Source organism: Pavona decussata, unplaced genomic scaffold, assembly GCF_977016875.1.
Source record: "Pavona decussata unplaced genomic scaffold, jaPavDecu1.1 SCAFFOLD_134, whole genome shotgun sequence".
Classification (NCBI taxonomy): domain Eukaryota; kingdom Metazoa; phylum Cnidaria; class Anthozoa; order Scleractinia; family Agariciidae; genus Pavona; species Pavona decussata.
In genome coordinates this window covers 685,701-697,682 of record NW_028145547.1, presented here as the reverse complement: position 1 = coordinate 697,682, position 11,982 = coordinate 685,701, and the positions used below count along the sequence as shown (strand labels likewise).

Below are 11,982 nucleotides of genomic sequence, written 5' to 3'. Positions count from 1 at the left end.
ACGTCATGGTTGCAATTTCGGAGAAACCTAGATACTCAGTTTTCTTGGGTGACTCCAAAATCCATTGAATATATTGTTGCTTGTCTGTTTAACTTTACGGATAAGTAATTGAACTAAAACGGATTAGGGGTTTTCCCAAATTCAACGAAAGTGAAAGTAAAACGTCTAATCATTTGAAAATGGACTTCAGGTCAAGTTCAGGTGTTTTTTTTTTGTTTGCTTTGTTTTTGCTACCTCGTCCAAACAGCTTGTTTTCACGTAATAAAATATAATTTCTTTCCTTAGAAATATAGCGAGCTGTCGCAAGTTTTTATTAATCAGGCCGATTTTCATTCCCTCAGTCATTTTCTTTGTCAACTTTTTATTCCTCCTTGTAATATAAATGTTTATTGTCTTTTATGTATTGTATTGAATCTCGTTGTACGTGTGAAAAATAAAATTGAATTGAATTGAATTGAGCCAAAACGTCCCATGTGAACGCATGCCATAAAATTTAGAACTACAGCACAGTGCGGCGCTAAACGTTCCATACCGAGTTCTTTGGAAGACAAAAGCTCCGCTATACGTCCACTAGCTTACAATTCGCCAGTTTAGAAGTGGTTCACATCTTAATCCTTTCTAGATCGGATTGAGGGGGGGGGGGGGGGGAATTTAACCCGCGGCGAATTTGAGCCTGAATAACATTTTTTAATATTTGTGGAAACGCTAAGAAACTTCAGGAAGTTTTGAGAATTTATCTTGCAAAAGAGTAGTGTTCATTAGCTTTCATGTTGCTATGGCAACCAGTTTTTGACAGATAGTTACGTTCTTTTTTAGGTTAGCTGAGCCTCATCCAATTTCCTCAAGGGACCATGATACTCTTGACCTGCTCTAGTATTCCTTCCTTAACCAGCAGGTTTCGGGCGCTCTTTAGGAGGAGCATTTGTCCCCAGCACTACGGAGTATAAACAAGCCGTTGTCGGGATAAACGAATATGTTCGTCCCTTGCACAAACTTTAAACACTTCTGTACAGAAGACCACGTTGTAGGAATTTTACAAGTCCGCCATTTTAAAAGGCATTGTTTTACTTGTTATAACCAGGCTGCGTGCGCATGCGCCCTGTTCCCATCGCCGCGCTTATCTAAATCACGTGGTAGCGTTTCAATCAATCAGACATTTTGCGCCAGTGAATGGATTCGCGAGACACCATTTCAAACAACTGACTCTCACGAATTTCTGGCCATGCGAGCGGTTGCTTATTGGGTGGATTTATTCCAAATTACTCACTCGGGAATATTGATCCATAACTATAACTCTTCCATAACAACAACAACAACAACAACAACAACAATGTTTATACGTGCCCAGAAATTATATAGTGTTAACATAAATGCAAGAAAGAAAATTACTAAGGGAGAGTGCACAGCCACTTGGAAATAGCAAGCTAATCGAGCTAAGTGGCTGGGCCAAGCTAAATAGCACCTGGCCAGCAGATTTTAAGTTTGTTTGAAAAGATTCAATAAGTACTACATCAAGAACTACGAGCCATAGATTATTGCTGTGTTGCCAAACACAAATGTCACAGACAAACTAAGGAATTTGTCGTTATCTTAGGCCCGGTTCATACGTCGAATTTCTGCCGTGTCGAATTCATTTAAACTAATTAAATTCGACAGAAATTCGACGTCTGAATCAGCTGCCGAATTTCTGCCGTACGTTCGACTGGTCTTGTCGCATTATCAGGCAGAAATGCGGCACCGATTCAAACGTCGCATTTCTGCCGTGTTGAATCGAATTCGCTACATTTACATACATTATGTTAATGTATTGAGCATGCGTAAATCAAGGCTGACCGTCCAAAATGGCGTCATGGCACCCGCGCGATTCCATCGAAGAAGAAAGCTCATCTGAAGTAGAGAAAATCTTCGCAGGAAACTACATGGAAGTACTGCAGGAGAGCTATTGCAGCTCTGATGATCACATTGATGAAGTGCGCAGTAAGGAGAATATTTTGGTCACGCGTATATTCGTCCACCATGTTGGATACTCTAGGTTTATCATATTTTCTACTGACCGACAGACACTGCAGTATCGACTTTTAATTAAGTGCGGCACAAGTGCGACGTCTGAATCAACAGTCGCATTTCTGCCGCACTTAATTGAATTGAATTCGACACGGCAGAAATTCGACGTATGAACCGGGCCTTAAATAATCATAGAAGAACAAAGATGTATTAAAGGTGGCTGAACACGAGGGACCAAAAAATTCGTGACCCTTGTCGAACAAATTTCTCCCTTCATAACGAAGCAAGAAACTTGTATGACGAAGTCCATAGACCCCAGCGAGAGTCTGTCTCGCTGAGTGGCATTCGTTAACAAAATATTGCCACGCAGAGTCAACTCACACGTCGGGATGTGTCCTTCGACATGTCCATGAGACTTGTAGCTGCCGCATTTTCTAATGTGTGAGATCGCTGCGATATGTCTCTACTACAGGTTCTTGCTATACGTCTCTTAGTGTGCATAGGCCGCGATTTTGTCGCTGTTACATGTCGTAGTGACAGGTCCCCTTGTGTTCGGGCACATAAGTTTAACAACCTCTGGAAGTTTCAATAAACATAAAAGCGCGTACTACTAGTCAGGGCTAGACGGACGAGCCTGGGATGACTTGCTATTACATTTTCGCAAGTAGTATTGAGACGACTTCTTACATACGCTTCAAATTTATCTCTTTAAATAAATTATTTTCTCTTTTTTACAGGCATGTTTGTTGGTTTATTTAAGATAGGGGTTGACACGTTTTTCGTGCATAATGCTATAATCGTTGTGTTACAAATTTAAAACGAAAATTGTGTTTGTTTTTAGGGAAAGGAAGATATAATTACTGTATAACCTGAATTACCGTGGGGTATAATAGTCTAGTTCAGGGTGGTGACAGGAAGCATAATTTTCGACTTACGAAGCATAGTGCGGCAACCTTTCTCGCTGACCACGGACGAGCTACAGACTGACTGGACTAAGTACGTTTTTCTTTGCTTTTCAATCTAAGACAATTTAGCTGCTTAAAGTTAAATTGTTCCTTTTTCAAGAATCAAGAGAATTCTAAGGATCATGTGTCGTTCCAATCTGTGCCTTATCTTAGTTTGCGTCGTGTAAATGGCTTTTTAGCTAACTCAGTTATAGTAAATTCCAAACGACTTGGATCCCACAGCCACTCCAAATTGCCAAGGCTATTTCCATGAGGGATTTCGCCTGAAAAAAATAAATAAATAAAAAAAAAAAAGACACATACATACTTTAAAGTTCCAATTGAAGGGAACTAACTATGTGCAAAATGCTGACTTGCAGCGTTCCTATTTCTCCACGACGCAATGCCAGGGCATCGCATGATCCATCCTAGAAATTATGACGAGTTCCCCAAGCAACTCGCTTTAATTGTAATGTCACGTAGATAAGGCTTAGTGGGGAGAAGTATTTGAAACATAAGGTCTCTTCTTAAGAGCTCGATATTTGTGTTAGACAAGAGCTGTGGACTGGGCATCAATTCAACCCAGTAGTTTAACTGATGCAGCGCCTTATATTTCCCACTACAATAGACCTTTGTCAAGTATGGCCATATTGAGTCTCAGGAGAATGAAAAGCTTTGTTTTCAACCCGGCAAGCTTCGCATTGCTGAATTTGCGTCTGGGCGAGGCTTGCCGTGCAAGAACAAAGCTTTTATTCATCTGAGACTCAACATGGCCCTGCGTGACAAAGGTATAAACTGCAGTCACCTTGTGCACGTCCTGTTTCAAGGTCATAACTTTGTCGGTGGACGTTCCCTCTCCTTAAGCACTTCAGCGCCATGCTAATGATAAAGAACATAAAGACGACTCCACACAAGCCAATGACAGTTCCAATGAAAACTTGTGACTTTTGATCTATAATGTTTTGGGCTTTGGATGACCCCGCGTCTTTGGGTCTCTGATCCTTGGTAGGCTCCTGTCGTCGTAAAAGAAGAGAGCTTAGTTGAATTAATAAACGTTTTCGGAACATCCCCAAAATTGATAAGACCACGGCTAAAAACCATTGATGAATGCAACAGAATATACCCCATGTTGTTTCATGCGTTTCCCAATCGCAGATCTTGAGCTTCTATACTGTATTCGTTGATGCGTTGATAGAGGTTTCGATTTGATATCGATATCATATCTGTTTTAAAAATCTACACCTCCATTAACTATGCACCATATGGACCATATGGATGTTTTATCGCCTTTTAATTTATTGTTAAATATAATTTTGTTCCAATTTGTAGTTTTAACTATCATATTTCCTGCAGTTTCTTTTAGATATTTTTTAAGTTATTGTAAAGCGCATTAGATCATATACATATAATGAACTTTGCGCTATATAAATATTAAATTTATTTTATTATAACGCACATACAAGCCCAAGATCTTTGATCGGGAAACATATGAAACAACATGGGGTCGAGAAATCAACCATCGCGGACAATTTTTCGCTCCTCAAAATTGCCGGAATAAATTTGACTGCCTTGTTTATGAAATGTTGTTTATACAAGCGCTTAAACCATCGTTAAACGTGCAATTTGACTCGATTCGTGCGAAGATATTCTGCTAACTTATTTGCATAAAAAAATCACGCCAAAGGAATGCCATCGAATGAGATTTAATTATTCAAACTCAACTCTTTTAGCAACTCTGACATTAAACGTTCTCTTCATTCTTGATAATGATGTTGGATACTTCGAAACGTCGAATAACGTTACTTTTAGTTTTTCTCGTTAAATGCTTTCAAAAGCAAGTGACCATCCGATCTTTACAGAAACATTTCCCTATCTAAACCGGTGGGGGGGGGGGGGGGGGGATGGATCCTGCTGGGGCAACTTTGAACCGAAATAACTATTTTTAATGCAGCTGAGAAAATACCCTGAAAGTTTAGGAATGTTTCAGAAATTTATTTGAGAAATTTTTTGATGTGGTCGTTTAGAATTGGTTGAATTCGATGTCACTATGGAAACCAAGTTTTGACAGGCAGTTTTTTTCGTTCAATTTCCTGTAAGTATACGTAGTTTTGGGAAGATCCAGAAATTAAAAATGGCGGATCCAAGATGGCCGCCATTTGGTTAATCATATCCTAATTACCACGTCATATGAGGTCATCACTTTACGTTGCGGGCCGCAAAGGACGTATTATCTATAGTCCCGAGGGAAATAGTTAGTTTTGTTTTCCCGAGTATGTAGTTTCTTCCCAAGACGAAGTCTGTCTATATTGAACATACAACCTTAAGTAATCTTACCTTGCTTTTAATTTGATGCCTACGTGTTACAGTGTAAATGTCATTATCTGTCACAAATGTAATGACCTTCTTCATGCAACTCCAAATCTTGTATCCAAAGACGTTCCTAACGTGTTGTTTGAATGCGACTCCATATCCGTGTTTCTGTTCAAACAAATAAACAATGGCTATCCCTGGATTTTCCTTTTGTTTCAGGTATTCGATTGAAGTAAACATCTCCTCCAAAATTCCATCTACTGACTGTTCATCCACTAAAGCATCGTGGACCTCATCTAGGTCTTCAAAGACTATAAATTGGTAGAAAATAAGTTTTAAAACGATAAGCGAGAGGCTGCTTGAATCAGAGAGCCGGGAGAGCCGAAGAGAGGTTTATATCTGATTCTGGCTTTAACTAAAGTAAAACTGCTGACACGAACTAGGTTAACTCGAACTCCCCACTAACACGAACAAAATCCGATTTCTGCTGGGTCTGACCCCATTTTTTTTTTTTCAGTTATTTACTATCAGCTAACTCGAACTTTATGAATTCCAATTCCCTGCTTTCTCGAACGAATATGAATTAACTTTCCCTCGGTTCAAAAACGTCGGTCCGTCGACCTCAAAATGTCAGAGCATAGCTCATTGACGTGTATGCGTGGATCTCAGCCTTTGTTTTTGCATATACAGTATTTAATTTTCGTTGGAGTATTATACTAGAATAAGAAAGTGGAGTGATCACATCACTAGACTGACCTGTTGCGTTAACACCAAGATTTACTGCTTCCTGAAGTGCGATACTATCCCTTACGACGCCAATCTGCGAAGAAATACGGCATTCGATGTTTAAAATTTAACCATGTTTAATTGAATATTGTCATGCATTCTTGTTTTCAAGAATATGTAATGAGGTTTGCAACAGTGTTTTCTGGTATTAGAGTGGACTTTCCCTTTGTTTTTTATGGCACAAAATAGAACTAAAAATAATTGCATTGCATTCAAGTTTGAGAAGTCGTATCGAAAACTCGTGCTTCCTGTTTCATCAGAATTCCAAACACCTCGAAATAATTAAAGCACTCCGCGTTCGTGTCCTGTTTTCATCTGTTTCTCCATGTTTTGAACCCCATGGCCTGATGAAACACTTGGACTCGTTTTTTATAAATTACTTCCAATTTGACTTGCAATGCTTTAAAATCCCTTGCGCGTTGTTCGCCTCGTAGCAAAAATTTTACGCGTTCGCTGTTTTGATGTAAATAAACGTTCAGCTAAATAAATTTTTCATTTAGGAAAGCTTTTTGTTTTCTGAAGTTTTGTGTATTTTCATTGAAGAAACGTGGAAACTAAAGAATCTTACGCCAACAGACAAATGCCCGTGCTCGCGGATTAAATTCGCCCACGACATCTTCAGCGCTACTAACTGGCCCAACTTGGACTATAGTTTCAACTCAACTTCTTTTCCCACCAAATAATTTTCAATTCCCCGAGCCCACCAATGCCTCTTCTTCTTGTTACTCGAGTATTTTTTCTACATTAATCTGTGAGCTGGCTCACAGAAGGCTTTGATTTTAAATAACGCCGATTGTTTCGTCAAACTGTGAAGAAAAATAGAACTTATCACTTTCTCATTTCTGTCCGAAGGTCTTTTACCATAGCAAAACTTTCAAACGTACATCGAGCTTCTAAGGTGCTTGTGATGTTAAGATATCTGTCTTTTAAAGCGGTTAAAACAAAGTACAAATAGTTCGAAAGCCTCGCAATTTGCTTTCTTCGTTCGTGTAAACGATCCTTAATGCATCGAAGTAACAAGAAATGTATCTTCCTTTTAAGTGCCATACCTTTTTTGCTGCAAGCACATCGTATCTCTCAACTGTGACGTTAGTCAAAGCACTGGACAGTGTGGCTGTTAGTATAGAACAAAAAGTGATACCGATCATTATCCACAATACAGAGAACAGCCGTGCTTTTATGGACTTTGGAGTCTTGTCACCATATCTGTGAAAATTAATCGGATTCTATACTGAGAAAAGTGAAGTGGTATATTCACCAGCTGATCTTGATAAAAGGAAACCCTAGAAAGCTACCAATCAGAAGGCCATATTCAGCACACGTGATCGAAATGAACCAATCAGAGTACATACCTTTCGCATTTCAAAATGATGACGTATCATTTTCTTATACACGCATAATGAGGTATAATGAGGTATTTTGAACGTATTTTTGTCCCATGAACCTAGTTTAATGGCCTTAGCTCCCACGAGTCTCCTGTAGCTCAGTGGTAGAGCATCGAACTAGTAATCGGAAGGTCTTAGGAGCACTAGGATATCCTTTTTTTTCGAGTACGCCTGTGTTAATCACTAAACATTATACGTCATTTTCAATATTCTCACAATCGCACCGTAATAGTCTAGTCGTTAGTTTCCTTCCGATTCCGGTAATAATGTTTCTAGGTGTTTTTAAAGAGAATTATCACATATAAAAAGAAGCAGTCAATCAGTCAAGCAGCGTTCAGACGAGAGCAGTAAATGGTAATGTTTTTTGATGATGTTGGAGATGTGAGAAAGTGATGGATTAAAGTCGTTATAAAAGGTACGTTTGTAGGTTTGTTCACGTCTTTAGTTTGTAAAGCAAGTGTGCGTGGGATGTTGGCGGTACGTTGTATTTGTTTGGTGACAAAGTTTTGTTTCAAGCCTCGTTTGAGTAGGTATGTAGTAAGTTGAGCAGTGCCTGTATTGAACGTTTTGTCAGTAGAACAAACACGTCGTAAGCGGAGTGCTAGACTGAAAGGAATAGCGTTTTTGTATGTAGAGGATGGCAAGATGAAAACAGTAGATATTGGTGTTTGTCTGTAAGTTTAGTGTATAGGTCAGTACTGATGTTACCGTCGTTAGTTAAAGAAACATTGACATGAAGGAAAGATACGTTAGTAGAAGAATGTGAGCTAGTAAATTTAATGGTAGGGTGAATGTTGTTAAGATAATCGATGAAGATTTTTAAGTTATCCAGAGCTTCAGTCCAGATCATAAAAATATCATCAATATAACGAAACCACGTGGGGTTCAAAAGAAGGGGCCATTTCAGTACCCATTTTAGTACTTCGATCTTCCACATGGCCTCAATATTCGCGAAAAAATTTACTAGCTTTTTTTTTTTTCCTTTTTATAGTATATTTTTATTTATATTTTATTGTTCTTGCGTAATCTTTTATACTGTCAATCACGTTTGTTAGGGCTTTGCTTCCCTTATCATTTGTATTTGTTAAGCCAATCAGATCAACAACTGATCCAACGGTTACCAGCAGGATTATCGTCCACAGTTGTTGCTAAGACATTACTTGTCTTATTCTATCTACATAACGCTTACACCTGTAATTTCACTGTTCCTATGGAGCTCTACTATCTTGCTATAATATTTGGCTTTAAAAACATCGAATTTCCGAGGCTGTCCATCAAACGCTACATAGTGCCATTAAAAGAAAACAATCTATTTGCGTTCGACGTAGGAAGAACCCTTCCTAATACGGTTTTGAGTCGAGATTTTTATGTCGTCGATAGGTCGATGGATCTTGGGACGCACATCTGGCATCCCCCGCAGACTTTTTTGCAGGGGCGGATGAAATCACAACGTTATGTTGCCTGGCAACAGGGAAAAACAAAGTATGAATGACGTCAGACAAAGAGAAGGTTGCTAGGCAGCAACAGGTTGGAAAACAGACGCAGTTTGTTGGAGCAAAATTTGCATACATCGGGAAGTTTAACGTTTAGTTTCGACTGCAATGTTCATCAATATTCACTGGATGGAAATATCTCTGCAGAATCTTTTCCCTTTCTTCCAGAAATCCTTTTTGTGAAAGATTGCATTGAAGAAATTGCACGTTTGTGGCCGCGGTAAAATAATTTTCATCGAACACGACAGAGCTACACGCCCGTTGTACATTTCGTCGTGTCAGAAATAGATTTCAACCGCAAACTAGTCTGTGAAACTACGAAAAGACCATGCTCATCAAAATCGTTGCTATGTTCAGAAATCTTTTAATTAGCTCATTTGATGCTACAATACGAATAAAGAGGGCTTTTCACCCAGCTCTAGCTTCGCGAGGTTTTGCGAGTCACGTATTTCTTAAGTACGTTAGAAAAAATCGAAATACAAAAATATCTGAAATAGACACGCATCAGAAACTGACATCAGGCCCCGGTTGTTCCATCAACCCCTTTATATTGCCATTAGAGGAAAACAATCTGCTATTTTCAATGTTATTTAGAACATATATGCTTACCCAACGGTTGACATGGTAACAAAGGCCCACCAGAAGCCATCAAAAGCTCCGCGATAAAATGGGCTGCCGAACTCCTGGGTATTTTCCTTGGTTTCCTGAATTCCAAGTTAAATAATAAATAAACCGCAGAAAGAATGTAAAAAAGTATGCATACTCTAATCTTATGGTAAAGCTTTTGTGGGTTCATCCAATCTGAAAAGAGGTTTGTTTAAACAATTGCATGGTTTAAAGCTATTCTCGTAGACGTTGAAAAGTAACAGGCAGAGATAAAATAAAACTGCAATTTTGACAGCTTCAACTAACTCTCTTTCCTCTGTAAATGGTACATTTTAATGACAGCGTCGAACAGAATATTCAATATACATTAAAAATGAATATAGTACTTGCTTCGGCTTACGAGGCAAGGTGACGATTTGTTTTATATCTACTTGAAAAAGTCTCTTAAGTTTTATTTTTTTCGGATATATATCTCGTTGTTTGGCTAGTTAGAATGACTGAGGAAAAGTATAATTTTTCAAGATTACTGAGAAGTATGCAAATTATGACCGAACGGTTCTTATAAGGCCGTATTGTTTTGATGATAAACACATGCAGCAATAAAAATATGATAAACTTGGTAACTACTATTTCAGGAAGAATGATGGTTTAAGACCACTGGGATCAATATTCACGTTAGTTAATACCTGTTCGAAAACGTAAAGGTGGATTTTGTCTTAGGTTATTATGCATGCGTATTATGCTGTTAGCTAAAGGTGTTTGCGTAAGTTTGTTGTTACTCATATTAGAATCACTTACCATGGCCCAAACACACATCCCCGCTATAAGGGACAGAACAAGGGTTAACACAACAATTGGCCAGCAACTACTGATTGCATTCCATAGTAGAATATTCTTGCTACCCCTATACTGGGAATCAGATCTCTGGATGAGAACAATTCCAGGCGACCCCAGTATCTTTAGGTAAGGAAGATAACTTTTGTATTTATCTTTGTCATCGCTTTGTACCGGAAGAATAAGGTCAGCTTCTTTATGCAGTATGTCTTTATGCAACATTGATCTGTTATCTGCAGCTTGGAATTTGTATTCGATAGCTGTTTTGTTTCCTGCGTTCAGTATAGCGCAACACTTGCTTAGGGAGAGATCTAAAACTTCGTGCAAAATGCCGCCTATTTGAACACCACTTCCATTACGGCTTCCACTGGGATTAGGCATCGTCACGAATGGTGGTCTTAGAAGCCAAGAGGCGTGAAGCTTTTCTGGGCACGAATTTCTGTCGTTTGAATCATCATCTTCAACCTCAGGTGTCGATGTTTGATACGACTCCCTCAGAGTTAAATCTAAAAATTCGTCTGAATCTTGTGCAAAACTGCAAGCGCAGAATAAAATTAGCAGAAAGAAGAAAGTTGATGTAGACATTTTTGCTCCTTTTCGGCGAAGGAGTTTTTCAAGAACTATTAAAAACTTGAGTCTCAGACTGCGGAAGTTCTAATTATTAGTAATGGACTAGTTAATCGACCTTCGCATTTATAAATAATTCAAACTTGTATTACTGATGCTAAGCGCAAACGACAGTAATTTGTAATTTGGTTGCGTTACGGTGCATTATGTGAGGTGATTGGTGAAATTCATAGATTATAGTAACCCAGGTAATTCCAAAGTTTCCAAAAGAATTTAATTACTATTTTATGAAAAATGTTTGCTTTCATTTTCAGGTGTAATCGTCCCGCTGTAGTCACGAATTACGCTGGACTTGTGAACCAGATGTTCAAATAAAAGAAAGTCAACATGGGCCATTCGCATAAGGACAGACCGCGTTTCTAATTGCTACCAAATTTATTCAAATCTTCAAAAGCGCCGTCGTCTAGCCTCCGGGCTCGAGCAATTTCTGTCAAACGTGGAAAAAAAAAAAAAAAAAAAAAAAGCGCGATAGGTTTCTGTCATTCACATACCTCCGGTAGATGGACACTCTTACTATAATGCCCGATAGAGTAACCGCTGACCACTTTTAACGCACGCTCAACCATTGTCATTCTTCCGTGAAATTCACTATGGAGAACGAACATGACGGGTCGCTTCCCTTTCTTGGCGTGGAATTACTTCATCGAGCTCCCAATATCGAAACCAAGGTTTACATCAAGCCCACCAATACAGCCTCCTACTTCATTACCAGAGCCACGTAGATGATCGTTACAAACGGAGCCTAATTAACACCATGCTAGACCGGGCCTACCGATTATCTTCTGATTGGTCACATTTCCACGAAGAATGCGACCGGCTGAGAGAAGTGTTCAGTAAGCTTAAATACACACAACACTTAATTGACATGGCCATCAAAAAGGTTAGCGACACTAAGGTATCTGATCCACAGCCCTATCCATCGTCACAAGAGAAAGCGAACACCGTTAGAGTCATCCTACTGTTTAAAGATCAGAGTTCAGCGAACATTGTGAA

The 11,982-nt window shown here is 38.9% G+C and overlaps 1 protein-coding gene across 1 annotated transcript; it reads right to left on the bottom strand.

The window, feature by feature from the left end:
• Positions 1-2,721: 2,721 nt before the first annotated feature.
• LOC146467587 (uncharacterized) lies at positions 2,722-11,387 on the bottom strand. Its single transcript, XM_085125495.1, has 7 exons — positions 10,327-11,387; positions 9,532-9,626; positions 7,094-7,250; positions 6,015-6,078; positions 5,283-5,569; positions 3,754-3,961; positions 2,722-3,232 (listed from the first exon to the last, which is right to left on the bottom strand). Exons 1-7 carry the CDS (start codon positions 10,945-10,947, stop codon positions 3,114-3,116), a joined length of 1,551 nt encoding a protein of 516 aa, XP_084981621.1. The 5' UTR covers positions 10,948-11,387; the 3' UTR covers positions 2,722-3,113.
• Between the last annotated feature and the right edge of the window lie 595 nt (positions 11,388-11,982).